Source organism: Thunnus albacares, chromosome 8 (genome assembly GCF_914725855.1).
Source record: "Thunnus albacares chromosome 8, fThuAlb1.1, whole genome shotgun sequence".
Taxonomy (NCBI): domain Eukaryota; kingdom Metazoa; phylum Chordata; class Actinopteri; order Scombriformes; family Scombridae; genus Thunnus; species Thunnus albacares.
Window position 1 is genome coordinate 2814901 of NC_058113.1, and position 19613 is coordinate 2834513.

General features: G+C 37.9%; 1 protein-coding gene across 1 annotated transcript in view; it reads left to right on the plus strand.

The window, feature by feature from the left end:
- Nucleotides 1–19613, plus strand: part of ascc3 (activating signal cointegrator 1 complex subunit 3) — a 175498-nt gene that overhangs the window by 59422 nt on the left and 96463 nt on the right. The window contains exons 9-10 of the mRNA XM_044358139.1: nucleotides 568–771; nucleotides 3321–3461. Of these exons, the coding sequence (XP_044214074.1) occupies nucleotides 568–771; nucleotides 3321–3461 (345 nt within the window). The remainder of the gene's footprint in view (nucleotides 1–567; nucleotides 772–3320; nucleotides 3462–19613) is intronic.

Below are 19613 nucleotides of genomic sequence, written 5' to 3' on the forward strand. Positions count from 1 at the left end.
CCACACCCAAGCCCAAGACCCATATCAAATATAAATTTTTGCCACTTCTGGTGCATGTGCAAAGTTTTGTGAGTTTTCTAGCATTCCTACCACCTCAAAAATACATTTAATGCATAAAATAATGATAATTCTTTGAAATACAATAGGGCCTTTGTACCACTCAGTGCTCGGGCCCTAAAGACTTGTAGCAAGCCGACCTCCCTTCAAAATAGGACAATATACCCTTCATGAATATTAATGATGCAAACTTAACTTCTAGTTAATCAGATTTTGAAAACCATAAGGATCCTTTCTTTCTAATTTCTCCAGCCCCCCTGTGACCCTTTAAAGGATAAGCGGTATAGCTAATGGATAGATGAAAAAAGTAGAGGGAAGAAAAGAAATAGTTTGTTAAATGGTAACCATAAATGTATGTATTGAAGGAGAAACATATAGCAATGTGTCTTTTGCCTTTATTTCTTTCTTTGATTTGAATATAATATAGATTTGTGTTTGCTGAGTAAATTGTAATGATTTTAACTGTCATCCATCCTGTCTCTCCTTCTCTTTGTTTGTGTTTGCACTCAGATCGGGCAGCTGGTGTTCAAAGGGATGAAGCGTCTGAACAGGATTCAGTCCATGGTGTTTGAGACAGCCTACAACACCAATGAAAACCTTCTGATCTGCGCCCCGACTGGCGCCGGCAAGACTAACATCGCCATGTTGACCGTCCTTCACGAGATCCGTCAACACCTGCAGCCTGGCGGTGTCATCAAGAAGGATGAATTCAAGGTCTGAGACTGACACACACACACACACACACACACAAACTAGAGACACAAAATAGGGGGTTGCTTCTCGCCGCTGCGGTGGATGTGATGCACTATGATCACATACGTATTACACCGGTTGTTAATAGAACGACGTTCACCTGGACTGACTGTAATGAGTCATGCTAACTGGAGTATGCATGAAAATATCTGTGCGGCTGTCGAGTAGAATCACAGTCAGAATTTAAAACAATTTCTGTGTAATGTCGAAGAATGTCTGCGATAAACTGCTGAATGTTTCCAGTGTTGCTCCACCACAGTGTCTCTCAACATGCCTCATGGAGATTAAGCATGCTCCTCGCTGAGATTCACACACCCCATGCAGAGATTCAGCTCTGATCCTCAGAGCTTTGGATGCTGAGATTTCAGGCAGCATTTAAATGGGAGCTATCTGATAGTTTTGAGTCAAGGACAGCTGGATTTACTTGATTATGTTTCCTCCGAGAGGCTTTGTTAGTTTTGCTGATTTGTGCAGAGTTTTTGTCATTTAACCTCAGTATTTATTTCTTTATTTCTTGCCAGTCTAAAATCATCTGCAGTAATCTACAGTATTCAAAAGTCTACTAAAATAATCCAAACACTAAAAACTAAAACAAAGAATGATCAACAGAATACCTTTAATTACTGGGTCACAGTTTTGCGACAGCTGTACACAAACTGCCAAAAACACCCCCTTAAAACCCTGGAACCACTAAATATAGCTAGAGTTCCTACTTCAAAGAGAAAATTCATGTATGGGACTATATGTGAACTTGTCTATTCAGATTAAACATCAATGTCAAGCTGCCCTGCCCTCCTGCCCACCTATACCTTCCCACAAACTATGTTCTTACCTATAGTTAGTGATGTCTGCAGCTGATCTGCAGGGTCAAGAATAAACAAATAAAGGACTGCTGAATGCACAAAAAGGCAGCAGTTTCATTTAGTAACATGGTAAAATGAATTGAGTCAATTAAACAAACATGTTTTTTTTTGCATCTATCTTAGCAACAAATCACAGGTGTTGCTGTCATGGATAAAGCTGGGGTAAGCAGTTTTCTGGAAAAGAGAAAAAAAAAAACAAGAAACACCAGAATTTTAAAATACAGCTCTCTTCCTGCAGCTTTCCCCCCCTCCCCTCTCTGTCCTAAGCCCCTCCCACCAGACGAGCATGGGCGTATGTACGCGATTCATACACACATGCAACACAACAACCTTCAGTAAACAGTCCGCCACAAAAGAATGAAGTGTCCCATCTCCCTGCTTGAATTCCAGTGATATCATGTTTCACTTCAGGGAATTAACTTCTATTTAAACTCTCTCACTCCAGCGTTGCTAGGATTATACGTCGTTCAGTTTCCCCCGCACTACAGGCAACAGTCCGATGATCACATGTTGCTTTTCATTCTGCTGTCCCGTGCAGTCCCATCACTTCCTATCTGTCTGTATCCACTGCTCTGCCCTGGCCTCCAAACTTTCTGTCACACAGACAGAGTGCACACAGTGTGACAGGCAGGTAGGACATCCAATCATTTTATGCAGACCCAATGAACAGCTACATATACTGGATTTTCTCTCTTGATTGCTGTCAGGATGTAAAGAGAATTTCAACCAAAAATTCTTCTAAAATAAATTAAAGCTTTAAGAAGTGTATTGTATTTGTTCATGCTCAGGATAAATCTTGTCTAAACCTTCCAACCACAACACATCCGCAATTACTCTCCTCTATAGATATTACGTAAAGCATCCCAGGACAATAAATATGATAGCAAACCACCTTTTACTGTATTGTGTAGGGAAATAACAGATACTCAGATTGGACCAAAAAAGAAAAATACAACACACACAATGTCACCCTCACCTACGTTAATGTCTACCTTCCTTCCTACTTTTATTACAAATTCTGACTGTGATTTACTTCATGCTTGTCCGTTGTTTCACCTCATTATTTTACGGACAGTTAGATTTCAGTGTGATGACTGCTTGACTTTGAAAAACAGAAGACAAAAGTGGTCGAAATTAAATATAGCAACAACCGGAAAATATAAATTTTAATGCGCACAAAAAGTCAGCAGTTGTGACCTTCGTGATTATAAATATTGGTACCTGTCTTAAAACCCATAGTGTCAAAATCCTAACACATACTCAGATAAATAATTCAGACATCCAAAAGGCTTTGTTCTCTTTCATGAAGGCTTACATACACGTACACACACTCGCTCACACACAGTGTTGCACAGTGCCAGCCAGTGACGAAAGCCACTTTTCATACATCACCATTAAACTTTAGCCATGCAAGTGGCTGGCATCATATTTCTCAATAAATTGTGATTTGTGCTGGTTGCCAGGGAACAAATGATCCTGCCTCTGTTTGCTCATTTATCACCAAAGTGTCCTTCCAGTCCCTCTCTCCTGTACCCCCCCGCCCCCCTCTCCTTCCCACCTCCACCCTCATCCTCTACCTTCCCCATCCTCTACCCCTCTCTGTTGTCTACCCTATTTATTTCCATGTCTCTCTCTCTTTCTCTGTAGATAGTATATGTGGCTCCTATGAAAGCCTTGGCAGCTGAGATGACTAATTACTTCAGTAAGCGATTGGAGCCACTGGGCATCACTGTTAAAGAACTCACTGGAGACATGCAGCTAACCAAAGGAGAGATCCTACGAACACAGGTACACACACACACACACACACACACACACGCACACGCACTATGTGCTCTATAATGTTTCCAAATAAGAGTTCAAACCAAGTGTGCCAGAAGCACTCCCTCCTCCAGGCTCCCTCTTTGACACATGTTCATTCTCTAGCACCCCCATGTGGATTAGATTGTGACATTGTATTGGAAGCCATTGCATCAGTTATTCTGCAAAACCCATCAGCCACAATTCTACCAATTACAAGTCACAAGTGTAGCTTAACTAGATGCATAATTGTATCAGCTATGAATGTATAGTTGCTTTCAAATGGAAAACAAATAATAAAAGGCCCTACCATAAACACTCAGACATCTGCTGTCTTCATGAGTGAAAGCTTGTTGTTTGAACAAAGAAACCACCATGCATGGAATTCTGGTGTCCTTATTTTCACGTAGCCTCACTGGCCTGTGTCACTGTATACATCTACTCAGTCCCTTTATTGCTTTAATGGTTTTTTCCCCTTCTAAGCCCTGTTTGGATGGGACTAGTGTATCGCGTGAGGTCCTCCCGTGATTTGTGATGCAGAGGTAGTCAATGAAAGATAATTTTTTTTTAAAAAGTCACTATGATAGGGTGCTGTTGTTTGGGAACCACTGTGCTAGACTACTGACTACTACACTTAACATTAAAAAGATTGAAAAGCTACATTAAATCATGTAAGGAACTGTATAACTACACCATAGACACCATACAGTTTACATTTCCAACAGCACTGTGGTGTGGAACTGTGCTGAGGGGTAACAGTTCAAAGGATAAGTCTGGCAATATTTTGTATTTTTCTTACTGTCAACAAATCCCATAAAAAAGACCCAAACATTAATATTGTATCTGTATCCAAAGCCCAGTATATCTTATTCCTCTGTGCCATAGAGCTCCGTTTTTGTCAAAAAACGATTGCCTCATTTCCTCTTGTTTGAGTAAGGTTTGTTAAAAACTGCATTGACCAGCTGTTTTAGGAATTTACAGAGCCTTTTTTAAAATAAAACAATATATTTGTGTCTGCAGTAAGAACCAATGGTCTTGGGGCTGAGTGTAGTGTCAAAAGTTGGGGAAGTCAGTAAGTTTTGAGAGACTGACTAACACATTATTCAACATGGAATGACCTATAAATGCAAGGTGTTGTGGATAGAATGTATGTAGATACATGTACTGTAAACCACAGAGAGTCCTGTGGAGTCCTTGATGCTCACATCCAGCTGTTCCTTGCTATGATGGTTTAAAGAGCAGAAGAGGAGAATAGTATGAAAGGGGGCTCACAGGTCCATCATGCTTTGGTGAATACAGAGACCACACACTGCACTACCTTGTTAATGAAGCATTGTATTTCCACTGAATTCATTGTACAGTGACTGTGTTGCTGTGTTCACTGAGATGCAGTTTCTCTGCCGAATATGTTCTCTTACATCAAGAAGTGTTTCTCTGCTTCAGCTCACTGCCTTTATTAAGATCTCACAAATACACACTGTTCCTCAGGTTTGTTTTTTTCCAGCTGACCACAGCAGTTCCTTATCTGGCTGTGGTGTGCTGCACTAGTTTGTTCTGTGACAGGACCTACAGAAAGGCCCTGCTTAGCTCCACAATACCATATAGATGCTAACGATAATGCGGGAACTGTCTTCTTCTAGCAATTCTGGCAATTAAACTGTGTCACACAAGGTCAAAGGTCAGCTGTCAAATGTTTTCACAGTGACTTGGAGAACATCTTTATCAGTGTTTTTGTGTCTGCAGTTGATAATTAATTAGAGGATCTCAACAGTCTAGCACTGCTAGATTATTGAGCAAGATGGTGCAATACAGTGAGTCATCTGATTTCCCAGGGAAACTGTTTTTCTCTATTTCTTTCTCTCATATTTTGCCATATTTCTTCTTATTGTTACACTAGCTTTTCTTCTCTAACAAATGGTATGTCCCCTGAGGCCCTGCTGATAGTAATATTATAGATATTAGAGAGTTTCATTGATTGTTTATTTACTACTGGATCAATAATTCACTTGTCTTTGAGAAACCTTAAAAATAAATGTATTCCTCCTATGAGTATTTCTTATTGTCGTTCGAGTTTTCCATATTTAGGACCATGTGTGAAGAAAAAACACAGTTTTGCCACTCTCCCCACAGAATCATAAATCATAAAAACCATCATAAAATGTTAAATTGATTCATGAAGTTGAGAGACAGAGTTGCTGTCAAAGATATTGGTGAAGACTGACAGGTTCAGTTTCAGAGTTGTTTTTCACTGGTGTATTAAATGGTAAATGGACTGTACTTGTATAGCGCCTTTCTAGTCTTCCGACCACTCAAAGTGCTTTTACACTACAAATCACATTCACCCATTCACACACATTCATACACTGAATGGGTACAGGGCCTACCATGCAAGGTCCCAACCTGCCCATTAGAGGAAACTAACCATTCACATACATTCATATACTGATGGCACAGCCCAAGGACACATCGACATGCGGACTAGAGGAGCCGGGAATCGAACCACCGATCTTCCAATCAGTGGATGACCCTCTACCTCCTGAGCCACAGCTGCCCATATTACTGCAGATATACTGTTTATTGTGCAGAATTATACACCTGGCCAAGCCGCTAGAGCCCTAACAACACTTAACTACACTTATCGGTCTGGAGGGTATTTTATCTAAGCTGGTGGCCCTAACATTAACCTGTCAGATACTGGATATTTTACGCTGATACCAATATTTAAGAGTTCAAAGGATCCAAGATACGAAGGGAACGATATGTACTGAGCGGGACATTTTACTGAGTCAAAAGTAAACCTTTCAGTGCTCTCTGGGGGATAACTATGTACTAATGGAGACACTGTTTCTAAATGACCTGAAACATAGATATCTACATATTAGCACGGTCTGTTTAGCTTTAGCTTCTGTCTCTCTTAAGAGCTTTTCTTTTTTTTGTTCTCTGTATGTACAGCCTTCCATTTAGGACTGTGTGTTGGCGGAAATGGATACATATCAATCAGGTTTGGCAGAAACACTTTTCTGTTCCTCGTTTACATCCCAGTAAGTGCAGAGACAGCCAGCCTGACACAGCATATTAGAGTTTATAAAATCATAGAGCAGTATATCATCTGATACTCACTTTTAACATAACATAAACATACTTTTGATAAGGATCCTTTAGATTTGGTTGTTAAAAATTGTGACAAACATATGTTGTGAGCGATCCATTTTATAGTGTAAAAATAAACTTGTCAGTGTTTTCTGGCAGACTAACTATGTGATGAATCACCATTTCTAAATGACCTCATCTTATCTTTGACATGTCTGAACAATTTCTTGTTGCCTATCAGCAGACATATACTCTGATACTGATATAGCTCTTATAAGCTTGTTGATTCTTCCAAATAGTGTTCCAACTTGGCATCTCTAGTCTCCCTGAGACACAAGTACATTTTTTAATATGTCATCCGTCAATTAAATGATTTGTCGTTGAGTCACCGCACAGGCCCCTGGGTGATTTAAGGCATAATAAAGTAGATTAGGACAGTGGTCATAGACCTTAATGAAGAATTAAGATATTTATATATTACTCTGGGTTCCATGTTCAAAGCAGCACTATTGTCTTAGAAGTTACTATGGTTAAAGTATAGGAAAGACTAAATCAAAATTGGCAGAGAACTGAACAGGGACTGAGGAGAGAACTTGCTCTTTTGCATTTTTAAGGTTTGTAACATGACAGCTGTCAGTCACTAAACGTTCCAGAGTACCTTTGCAAATCACAGTCTAATTCAGTCATCGACACAAGAAATCTTCCATCATGTTATTAACTGAACTCATTTGTAAGGTTCAGTAGTGATGCAGATTTAAAGAATCTTATCACATTACTTGTTGGAGCTTATATATTTGAGCTCATAATGATTTCTTGAAATGTACTTCTTAGGTGAGGTAGTGAGCATATAGTTTTTAAGAAAATATTCTTTTTAATCTGACTCTTCATGGGAAAAGTAGACCAAGTGCTGCTTTGATTGAAATGTAAACAGACAGAGAAGTGGTTTGTGAAAGCCAGTGTCAGTTGCTTTAAATTGAAGCTGTCATTAGACATGTCGTGCCAGTTTGTGAGATTTGATTGTTTTCACATGAAAACTTCCCTTCATATCATTTATGTGACACGGCTGTTGAGACAGAGAGTCAACATCAGGATAGCAGTTTTTTAAAGGATAGGTCTGGTGATATTCTATATTCTTCTCATTGTCAATAAGTCTCATGTGCAGAGTCAAACCAACAATGAATTGATCTACTAACAAGTATTTTTGTATGTTGTATGTTTGTATGTAAGGCTGATATTAACATTATACAGATTCCTCTCTACCATAAAGCTCCACAAAACACATCAGTGAGCCACACTTGCACTGGGTGACATGTTGCTTCATTATCATGAACACACACACTGTAGTTTGTTTGGACTCAATCCTACACACACCGTCCTGCTGCCAGAAATACTCACTAGAATACCAATTTTGCTAATTTTTGGCATCCTGTCTGTCCATGCTGTATTTTTGTAATTTTTCTGTACACACATCTATTTCCTCTGTCCGTCCTGAGAGGGGGATCCCTCCTCTGTTGCTCCTCTTGAGCTTTCTTCCATTTTTTCCTGTTAAAGGTTTTTTTTTTAAATTTGAATTGAGCGTCTAAGGACAGAGGATGTTGTACTGCTGTACAGATTTATATAGCCCCCTGATGCAGATTTTGTGATTTGTGATAATGGACTTGACTTGCTGAAAATAGTCTCCAGCAAAAGCACTTTTTCCTCCTACGTGAGTAACATTTGTTAAAAACTACAGTGTCTAGCTGTTTTAGGAAATGACTGAGCCCTTATTAATTATGAAACTATTTATTTGTTTTGAACCAATGGGCTTGGAGCTGAGTGCCACAAACAGAATGGGGAGGTCAGAAAGTAATGAGAGACAGACTAACACGTTGTTGGTTTTGGTCTTTTCATGGGATTCGTTGACAATAACAAAAATATTGACTGTTGCCAGCCTGAACCTTTAAGTGACCTGCTCGTAAAGGACCATGGCTCAGCTAGTTAATGAGCAGGGAAACTGCCTTTAAATGAGGGATTAACCTATAAAAACATAATTGAATAGTGTATCAATTGTTTATTATACAGAAATCTCAAATACATACTTACATAAAGTACATTATATGGGCCAAAACAGTTGTTGAAAAACATTTCCTATTTTTTCTCCCAAATATGAATTTAACAACCACTCTATTACAATATGCTTTGTTAAACACTCAAAGTGATGAGAGTCATTTTGTTGATGACAGAATTAACCAATTATGTTTAGTTGTTGAGTTCAATTTGTCAGTTTATGAGATGTTTAATTCCTCAAGTAATCAATGTGTTTTTTCTAGTATTTAAGTACTGAGCAGTCAGTATGAGGTGTTAATGATGGTACGTGAATTCAACCTCAGGTATCTTAGAAAGAAATTCCCCTATGCAGGAGTTTCTTTCTGGGTTGTAGAGGGAGGATAGATTCATTTCAATGAGGCCAAAGAAAAGGGGATGAAAGCTGTTGGTTGAGAAGATATTTAGTGAGAGAACCTGGCTCCTGCAGCTCAGAGGGAAGTCGAGGTGGTGGATCCAGAATGAAAGACTGAACTATGAGACTGAGAAGGTTGAGAAAACATACATATCTATTAAATCCAAAAGAGTTGGATTTGAGAGATTGCACAGCTTAGAGTTAAAGTTTATAAGCCTTGTGAGACTTATGAATAGAGAAAAGGAAAGGTTTGGGTTTGGTGTGTGTGTGAAGGGGGGGGGTTGCTGGTGGCGGGAGGTGGGTTTATTCCTATGAAATGAGGCCAATTCCAGCTAATCCGAAGGTGTATTAAAGTTGCATTTCTATCAGGTCATGTGAAAAGATTTCACAAAGAGAATGATTAGTCAGATTCACTGCGACTCTGCAGCACTTCACTATCTCTGTTTACTTATTTGTGTTCACTTTCTCTCTCTCGTGTCTTCATTTGACTCTGTTAGTGTCAACACATCTGCACAAAGTGCTTGAGCGAAAAGGACTGTCCACATTTAATAGACCAGAATGGTGCCACGCACTGTAACCTTGGTTGTTTTCTGTCTCTCCTCAAAGTCCCCACTCACTGTTTCTTTCATTGTGGCTGTGTGGTGTACGTAGTGGAGTGGAAACACTGGCACTCACCTGCTTTCAATACCTGCTTTCAACGAGCATGAAGGAGGGAAAGCGTTTTGCAGGATTAAAAGGGTAAAAAACTGTTTTAGTATCGAGAACAGGTTTATTCTTAGACTGTGGCCTTCATCGGGATCATCATGCATGTATAGATGAGAGGATTGAGAAAGAATTAACTTTAAATAGCTGTTTAATTTTGATTTAATTTGATTAGATTTAATATTAACCCTGGAATAAAAAGGTGAGGGTACTGAAGTCAGTATGTATACATTGTGCATACATTTTCTACTCTCTGCTAAAGCCTTAAATTTATTCCTTAAGAATCTGACATCTTCAGTATTATTTACAATATATTGCTGGTCATTTTAAAATAATTGTAGTGGAAAACTAACTGGAGGGCTGGATTTTTTAACTTGTGAAGCTTTATTTCATTTGAATTTTGAGATGAAGGGTATATTTCAGTGGAGATATATGATCAGGGCTGTAACTGATGATTATTCACTTATCTGCCAAATACTTTCTGGAATAATTGTTTGGTCTATAACTTAAAAGAAAACAGTGAAAAATGGCCATTTGGGGTACAAGATGACATCATTGAATGTCATATTTTGTCCAACCAACAGACCAAAACCCCAAAGTATTCAATTGACTTTAATGTAAACCAAGAAAAGTAGTCAGTTAGCTTTGTAACCTTTTTTGTTGTTGAACCTGAATTGTGTCTATAAGGTAACCTTAGTTAATGAAGCTTGTTGGTGGGGCTGCATGACATGGTGGGGAGCACTAAGTAGTCTGTTTTAAGTACTAAATAAGAAATGGGTCAGTTGTTGTACCTTTTTAAAATGGTTGATTAGAGTGACATTAGCCTGAGGCTATGGGCTGCTTGAGCAGACACATGATAGGAAATTAAAGTCTCTTTATAAATAAAGAAGGTGTTGTTGAGGCTTGCTTTTTTGTTCCTCTCTCTCTTTTAGTTTGCTTGGTTGTTTGCTTTCACTGTAAATTGTTATTTGTTGTTTCAATTTAAAAATATGAGTGAAAGGGCTGCCTTAACATTTTAGGTTAATAACACCACCAAAAGTTATCTTGACTAAATATTGCATGTTGATTAAACCCTTGCCTTTGTTTGGTTGTTTGAAATTGTAAATCTAATTCAAATTTATTTTGGTTTTCATTGACATTTTCTTAATTTGAAGTGTCATTTTTTTCATTTGACATTAAGAACTCGCAGCCTCGGTCGCTGTGCTGTAGAGTTAGTACAATCAAGCTGCTCTCACAGATCTGACTGTCACTCAAGTGTACAGGGCTAGGAATTAAATGACCTTCATCATGGTTTGCTTTTATTGTTATGAAAAGAAACAAACATGACTTATTTTAACATTAATTAAAGACACAGCAACTTTCCATCATGTATGTTTTCCTTACACTATAATAAAGAAGAGTCCCTGGAGAGTTTTAACTCTCAAACATTGCATCCTGGGAAATCTGCTAATCTAGCTGACCGTGTTTCTTTAGAAACTTCATTTAATGAGTTGAGAGAACTCTTAGCATTACATTCATTCAACCCATCATTTCAAGTCAAGAGACTTCAAAATAGTATTGAAATAAAAACTAGAGATGTTAGGTTGAATTAACTTGAAATGATGAAACTCATATATTTAAGTAAAGTTAATCACAAAATATTAGTTGATTCCATTCAGTTCTTGTATATGTGCATATTTTATAGTGTTGTAGCTCAAAAATCAGCGAGTTTATTTAAGGAATGATGATTGTTAGATTAGTGAGCAGAAACATGAGTACAGCCTTTAAGCAGCAGAGTTATAAATCATAGTAACTGGGTTTATGGGCTCCTACATTTTTCAAGAGGCTGCAATGATTTTTCTTTACCTTTTTACCATTCAAGAATGAGTTCATTTTCCTGGATTGAAGTATATACTCTCACTCTTAATGCCAGCATCATCCACTGAACAGAAGAGCAGTTTTTGCAGTAATTGCTTTTATCATATATAGCCAATTGTGAGTAGTATTCTCACGAGGACTGAACATAAAGACACACACCCTTGCACATGACAACACAGTATTGAAAAGGTTTTCATTACAGTTTGCTTTGACAAGCTGCTAGATGTTCATATATCACAGTCCAGTAAATGTCTTCCTGTACCTTCCCTGCTCCATCTTGCTCCCACCTACCTCCTCCTCCCACATCCTTCTCTCTACATGGCTGCAGTAGTTACCATGGAAACAGGGGGTTTGGAGGGATGCTGCCATGTGGATGCCAGTGTGCAGGTGGGTGGCATCCTGGGACTTCCCGGTCCTCTTCCTTTTCTGTCCAGAGAGGAAATATCAGTTAATGACATCCCAGATGGAGCTGCCTCACAGCCAGACAGTTTTCTTGTCAAGGGAGGACGAAGGGAGTCAGTCAACATTTCTGGATCAAGTTAAGTCACATGCAGAGAAATTGAAATAGCTGCTGGTGTGTTTCAGCCAGTTTTGGTTTCATAATGCTAGATTAAAAAAAAAGAACACTAAAGAATAAAATGACTGAGTATAAAAGCAAAAACCATAAAAGTTAACTCAAAAACAGTTATTACAAGTCATTTTTTTTAATTGATCGCTACTCAAACAAACAGAACACAACCTGATAATTAGCTGGTTAGTGCTGAAAGTTAGCGATGCCCGCCATGGCCTGTGTTGTGCATGGCTGCACACATCCATGCCAAGCCTACCACTGAGAAACAAGCTCATTACTCCCACTACACAATAAATTAACATAAAAGTGTAAAGCTGAAAGGGAAATGTAGCCATCTGTGGATATGTTCAATGTTATCTTTATGTTTTAGAAGCAAATGCTTTTCAAATATTGTGAACCCAGCAGGTATCATGAGGAAACAAAATTATATTCTAATATTAATAGTTGTGCACATCAGTCAACAGAACATTAACTATGTTATGTTTAAGGGATCTCAAAGCAAACATGGCAAACAGGCAAAATCCAAAGTATATCCACATACTGTGTCTCCATCCAAAATCTAAAGTATATACATGTATCTTTGTCCTAAATCAAGTTAAAACTGCATTAAATCCTACCAGATTATTTGTATTAGATTGTCATGGCCTGAGAAAAAACCATGTGTAATTTTGACTGCATCAGAATACATACTTGTATATGTGCAGCTAAATGTAAGCTGGCCAGCATTGCTACTGGCCATAAAAATTAGGGGAAAATGACAAATGTATGAATGTGTACCTGTCAATATTAAAATGAAGGATTGGCAGGTTGAGTGCTCCTCCCATATTGACTAGTGCACAGTAATTTAACAGTGATTTTAGACTAATGTGTGCACACAAATGTAGTTATTTGTGAGCATGAATGACTAATTCTGGCTACAAGTTAAGTAATTGGAGAGCATGATTTACTCATTTGCCCATTCAGTAACAGGCTAATTGCTTGGCCTCCGGCCGCTACTTCAATGCATAGAAAAATGAATACAGTTGATGTGAGGTGTGAATGAGTATATACACCAACAACATGAAATAAACTAACATTCTGTGCCACACAGATGTTATAGATAATAAGTAATCTAATAGTAAATACATGTTTTTTCCTTATATCAAGTAAAATAAGGGCTGCATTTAAAACTAAAATAATGTGCATCCTAAAATAAAGTAGACTGATCTTATTGGACTCTTACATCGTTCCTATTTTCTGTGCTTTCAGTTTGGATTTGAGTGGGTATTTTAATGCTCATCCGCTAAACGTGCCGCTCACGCTATGTGTGCTCAAAAGATCTGTGCTTTGTCTGTTGTGGCGCCTCACAGTCGCCTTGGTCTCAGAACATATGAGACAAGCTGGTTTTGAACTGCCTGTGGAAATATTTGCTCTGTTAATACATGCGTAACTACAGTCATTGTGTATTGGGCTCTGAACACTTCCAAAACGTGGGTGACCTACGCTCAACGATGTACCTGAATGCCTCCTGTGTAGGCACTCACTGCTAAGTGTCCATTCTTGATTAAAGGCTGTTTTCGCTGTCTACTTTTCTCTTTTTAGAGCACTTTTCCCTGACTGGTGTCACTCCTTGTCTCTGGTCTCTCTCTGACATGCTGGAGTCAGTCGGCAGAGTCCTGAAGCTCCGCCCTGCCCCTGCACAGAGCGGAGCAGTTCACTGATCGCTGGTTCATTCAAAGTTTATTAATATTAAACATTGCGTGTCCAAATTGCACCAAATTCAACACTGCACTACCTTTGTTCCCCAGCCATACAGCTGCCAAGTGTGGACTTGATAAGATGAACGTTTTAAGAAATTAGCGAAGGACATACAGACACACAGACAGAAATTCCTTCCATTAGTAGAGAGATAAAATATTGTCAGTAAATTGAGTACAAATGTTGGCATTTATACACAAGTTATTAGTTTGAGATCATAAAGTACTAATTTGTGTGCTTAAAGAAAAATAAATACTTATGACGTATACCAGACTTTGTATAAATAAGCTCCATATTGGCTGAAAAAGCTGTTTTTGTGCTTAAACTCAAGTGTTGTTCTTTTACCCTTTTTACAGTACAGTAGCCAGTATTCATTTTGAATGCTTCATGTACTGTACATTCACAATCCGACCCCACAGACCCTGATGCTCCTAGCTACAGTATGTCTACAGTTAGAACATTTCAGACTGCTTTTGTTAACATTTAGCCTGCTAATATTACAGAAAGCTCTTCTTCTTGTATGAAGAAAGTTCAAAAACAGTACAGTACAATAGACAAACAAACCCTTGAAAGTTAAGTAATGTTCAACAGTCACTTCAAACAAATACATTTTCCAAATTTAAATGATCATAAGTATAATGACTCTGGAATCAATGAAATGTGCATATTAACATCTGTAAATAATCTGCCTTGATAAATGCTACACCTTAAAATCCACCTCCATAAAATATCCCACTAATCATATAGTAACAAGCTTTCCTGTAAATGCTGCAGGAAATGTCACAGGTGTCTCCTATATGCTGAACATGTCTCAGACAGAGAATTAAAAAGGGGAAAATATACATCCATCTACATACATGCCAGGCAGTGGCAGTAATGTAAAAAATGTCTGACATAATGTAAAAAATGTCTACGGCTACCACATCAAAATATTATGAAGACTACAATAAACCATTTATGTGCACTTCCTGCCTCAAACTAATCTTAACCAACTAACTAAATGTCCAAAGCCCCACACTTACAGACTTTACAGGTTCAAACTTGCACAATTCATCAAGTCTGGTAGGGCCTTTATCGAAGTCTAAAGTCCAGTCTCTTTGTGCATTTTATACCCTCACAGTCACAGACTTGCAGTGATAACCCAGACCTAAAGTCTAGAGGACATTTGGTGTCACTTCTCTCCAAACTTCCCAGAGTTGCATCGCAGTGCGACTTTGAGTCTTGAGTTGCAGTGAGCAGTGCCAGGATGTTATTTCAAGGTTCAATTCCAGTGTTTCAGTCTGTTTGTGTGAGTTGGGGGATAAGTTTGCTTCAAACTTGTGGGGGCTGACCTTTCTATTCTTGTTGTTTTTTCCCCAGACAATGGTGACATCACTTTCTGTACCACGGTGCACAGTCTGCCACTTTATTTCTAATGGTGGAGTTGTATGTGGTAGGAACTGGTTTTGAAAATTATTTCTTGTCTGGATTCAAGGACAATATGACCTCCAAGGTGTGAGATATATAGTTCTTTTTCTTGGAAAAGCTACCAAAAGTACTCTGTCATCAGCCGTATGGACTTGTTATTCTGACATCAGTTCTCATGATATGGCCCATTAATGAACCACTCTTTAGTCTAGCAATGAATTAATTGAGAGAACAACTCTTACAGGCTATTACAGTGTTTTTTATGAACTCATTCTTGGTTAAATTGTTACCTTTAATAAACATGAATCTTCTATGAAAACTAAGAATCGTTTTTTGGATTTAGAGGATTGATTTCAGTCATGCTGTTATCAATTGATAAATAGGCTATATAACACCATTCAAGCGAACAATGGCATGTTTTCTCTGCTCTCCTTTGTGTGTATTTGTGAGGCAATTAAGAAAGCACTTTGGCCTGTGCTCCATTTGCCAGAGCCTCCATTTAGATTAACCAGTAGCTCCAATTAGAAGCCGGCGCTTCCTTTCCTGTGAGCATGCCAGTCTCTAATGGCTGCATAGATTGATTTAAATGCAAACTAGAGAGGATTTAATGAACTGCCTTTATAGAAAGAGTTTAATAGGAATTTTCACACCCATGGACAGGTTGCCAAACAGTTCACACACCATTAATTATGCATTGTGGTATTTTTCTTGAAAAGAAAAGAAGAGAATAGAATCACACTGTAATTATAGGCACTAAGCAACTTGCAAAGAAGATGTCTGTTGTCATTTGATACAGGTGAGATTTGTTGATACTGTTGAATATAATTTGTCTAAAAAAAAATGAAGCAACAGATTGTATCCTGCTGTAAATCATATGACTCAAACCTCATAGGATCGTTTATGAGGATGTTTTTGAGGATGTAGTGGATCATAGACTGACACAGATCTCTGGTAAACACTGTAGACTTTAGAACTGACTTTAGAACACAAGATATGAGTAATGTTATGTCTGTTATTATGGTGTTGTGATTTAGGTGCCTCTATCTGTATTGTAATGAGTGAAGCTATGGGTAATTGGGCACTGATGAGGCATGAATCTGACATAGTATTCTAGAGGGAGTTTTACGGTGTGTGTCATTCAGTTATGTGAGCAAGAAATTGCTGAGACATTTATCTCAGCAATAATCTTAATATTGTTGCAGAAATAATAGAGAATGCTAGTTTAGTTTTTTTTTTTTTGTATAATGTTTTAACTGACTCACTCAAAGCCTAATGTGATCAGTCTTGTCCTATTTTGGGTAAAATAATCTCTGTTTTTCTGTTTTTGTTTTGACATAATAGATTTTGTTCCAAGTGAAAGAGAGGGTTTTGTGGTCTAGTCAGTTGAGGTAGATTTGGAAATAAACCAAATGAGTTTGAGACAAATTCACAGATAATGTAGCAGCAATCATATAGCAACAGAAAATTGATTTTACTTGTCTGATGCTTGTTATAGGCCCAGTTTGTCATGTAGGATTACTGGTATTTGGTATAGGAACAGATAGGATTAGGTGATGCATACTGTAAGACAATATAAATTCTGCTGTGAGAAAATGTTCTGCTAATATCTCTCTATAATATTTCTGGATGTATTAGACTATTGTGGAGAATACTACATATAAGTGAGTAGTGCTCATTGTTGGCAATATTGGATTTTTATTGTTTTTGCATAAGTGAAGGATATTTAGTAAAACTGAAACAGCTTTATTAAAGGTAGAATATGACCTGAGAATTTTGACTGATTGAAATATTGTGGCTGTCCTCTTTTTGTTAGATTTGAGTGCTGCATTTGATACAATTGATCATGGGATATTAATCAATCAACTTGAGAAATGAGAAGGTCTTTCTGGCGCAGTGCTTGACTGGTTTCACTCATACTTGTCAGAAAGAAAATCTTTTCTTAGCTTAGGTGACTTTGTGTCACAGACATTTGACATTGAATACGGTGTTCCTCAAGGAAGCATTCTAGGTCCTATTCTTTTTTTCTTTATACATACTTCCTCTGGGCAACATAATTAGTCAACATAATGTCAAATATTACTGTGACACTGATGATACACTACTCTATATCTGTTTCACCAGACAACCCCAGTTCTTTAAATGCTCTTTACCTGTCTCACTGATATCAACATCTGGATGAGTAAAAAAAAATAATACAAAGAAATGAGCAGAAAACAGAAATTCTAGTCACAGTTTCAAAAGCAGAAAGGCAGAGACTAGAGTCAGCGTTTGCCAGCCTGTCCAAGAAAATTAAAACACATGTTACAGATCTGGGTGTGATTTTAGACTCTGATCTTAATTTTATTCGTCATTTTAACAGGGTTGGAAAAACATATTTTTTTCATCTGAGAAAAATTGCCAAAATTAGACCGTTTTAACTCAGAATGATGATGAAATGCCGATACATGCTTTTATTACAAGCTGCTCTGATTATTGCAACTCTCTTTTTACTGGTCTCCTTAAAAAGTCTTTAAAAATTGTTTAAATGCAGAACACTGCAGCCAGGATTTTGATCAATTCAAAAAAAGATCATATTACCCCTCTGCTCACATTACTGCACTGGCAACCTGTATCTTTTAGAATCAATTTTAAAGTCCTTTGACTTATCCATAAAGCCTTACATAATCTATCACCTTCATATATCAGCGACTGCCTTTCCTTTTATGTCCCAACTAGAACTGTCAGATCTGCTGCTGCTGTTCTTTTACAAGTCCCTAAAGTGTCCCACAAGAAATCTGGTGAGGCTGCTTTCTGTTTTTATGGCCCTAAACTGTGGAACAGTCTCCCCTGGATCTTAGAACAGCAAACTCCCATGGAATTTTTAAAAGGAAATTCAACACCTATCTTTTTAATTTGCCTTTTAATTTGGGTTAACTTGTATCATTGTTCATGTTTTATTCTATTGTGACTTTGTTTGTTTTTCTCTCATTTATTGCTAAGGTGCTATACAAATAAGGTTATTATTATTAAAGTTATCAAGGATTGTGGCCCTTTTTCAGGTTCTAAAGAGTCAAATTGTGTTATTGTGTCCAGGACCACACCAAAGTTTTGCACAGGAAAAATGGAAGAAAAGTGACGCTGCTGAAAATGGCATGATTGGCATGTTTTTAAGGCGTTCCTGTTCAGATGCACAAAATATGGTCAGAGGTCATGTAAATTTAAAGAAAAATCCTGAGCACCTGATTTATCAACACAGCATGATGGCTGCAGCAGAGGAAATTGTGTCTGAAATTTAACTCCTGAAAAAAGCAGGTGTAAAATCTGCGGCACTGTTCTATCAGACACACTCAGAGGGAGAGAGACTAAAGGAAGGTCCAAACAGTGAGTGAGACACAACTTAAAAGATGCATTATAAAGTTCAGGCACTTTACAGTAGCTCTCTGCCCAGCACTACAACAGAAGGCAAAAGAGTCAGAATGCAACTTTCTTCTATTGTTTTTTACATGACTTAACCTTTCTTTTTCCCACACGAGCCTATTTGTCCTGACTTTTTATCTTCTTTTTATGTTTCACTGCCACTTCAGTACACTGCCATATGATTGAAGCAGCCAGTAATACTTACAAGTTGTAGAAGCTATTCAAAGAACCTAATCAAAGGAGTTTTATCAAAAATCTCCCACCCTGATTATTCATAAATCATTCAATCACTGAGCTCTTTGTTGTGATGATAATATCAGGATATTTAAAGTCCATTTCGATGTGTTTTCCTTCTTATTCCTACAGTTGGATGTTCTTTTCTCTATGCAGAATGATGTATGTGCAGAGTTTGACAGTAGAAGGCTGTTTTCACATTCAGCTGCTGAAGGAGGAAAGTTTTCTGTGTTCACCAAAAATCAGAGTTTAAGGCGTGCACCTACGAGCAGGATTTGTGACATTACAACTAGTCTGGTGCCAATCTTGGTCCATTATGCAACTTACATAAGTGTGATGTGGAAACTTGAAGCCTCCAGTGCACAAACACTGAGAATGGACTTTACATTGAAGGAGGAGACTTCTTATGTCCAGAAGTTAAACTTCTGAAATGAACAATATTTCCATATTTATAGATTCTGGATTTTTACATGAGGGAGAAGGAGGAGATTTTTAGAAATCAATTATTATTCAAAGCATATTCTTAAAACATATTTTGAGGGAACCCTAACTGATTTTTCTTCACATGTTGCCTTGCTCTTATGGAGAAGAATACATGCTTGCAGTTCTGAAAGTGTCTTCTCTTTAACCAGTATTCAGTTTCTCTCACTCTTCCTTCCTTTCCACACATGCACAACAGCCCAGCATTAGATCTTACTGAGCTGCACTT